Here is a 394-nt window from a genome sequence, read left to right as displayed (position 1 = left end):
GATCCCAATGCACGTGGTCAGAGGACATGACTCTTCATGGTTCTGGTCCTTGGATGTTCAGGGCGACACATCAGGCAATGACTGGATGACAGAATGTGATTGTCTGCTGTATCCGGTGTATCAGGATGTCCGGTCTCACATATTCTCAATAGTTTATCGGGTGAATTGGCTCCGGACGAAAGCACTGCGTGATCGTTGGAATGAGGAGGTTATTCTTGTCAAACATGAAATGCAGTGGTCCATTAATTTCTTTAACCACAAAGCCAAGCAATGGCTCAGTCACATGGACACCGCGACTTCTGCAGGGCTCACCGGACATACATGTTATGCTGCCCGACAATCTCACATATATCACCAACTAGCAGGACATGCAGAGGATACTTTCCGGAAGATG

General features: G+C 47.7%; 1 protein-coding gene across 1 annotated transcript; it reads left to right on the top strand.

Annotated features, from left to right (window-relative positions):
• Nucleotides 1-37: 37 nt before the first annotated feature.
• On the top strand, nucleotides 38-394 carry EDB91DRAFT_1027993 (uncharacterized protein; the record flags this gene model as incomplete). Its single annotated transcript, XM_041312664.1, has 2 exons — nucleotides 38-95; nucleotides 153-394. Coding segments are annotated over 2 exons (300 nt in total), but the record flags the coding sequence as incomplete, so codon positions are not given.

Source organism: Suillus paluster, assembly GCF_016628075.1.
Source record: "Suillus paluster strain FC165 chromosome Unknown EDB91scaffold_178, whole genome shotgun sequence".
NCBI lineage: Eukaryota > Fungi > Basidiomycota > Agaricomycetes > Boletales > Suillaceae > Suillus > Suillus paluster.
This window is presented reverse-complemented; position numbering and strand designations above follow the sequence as displayed.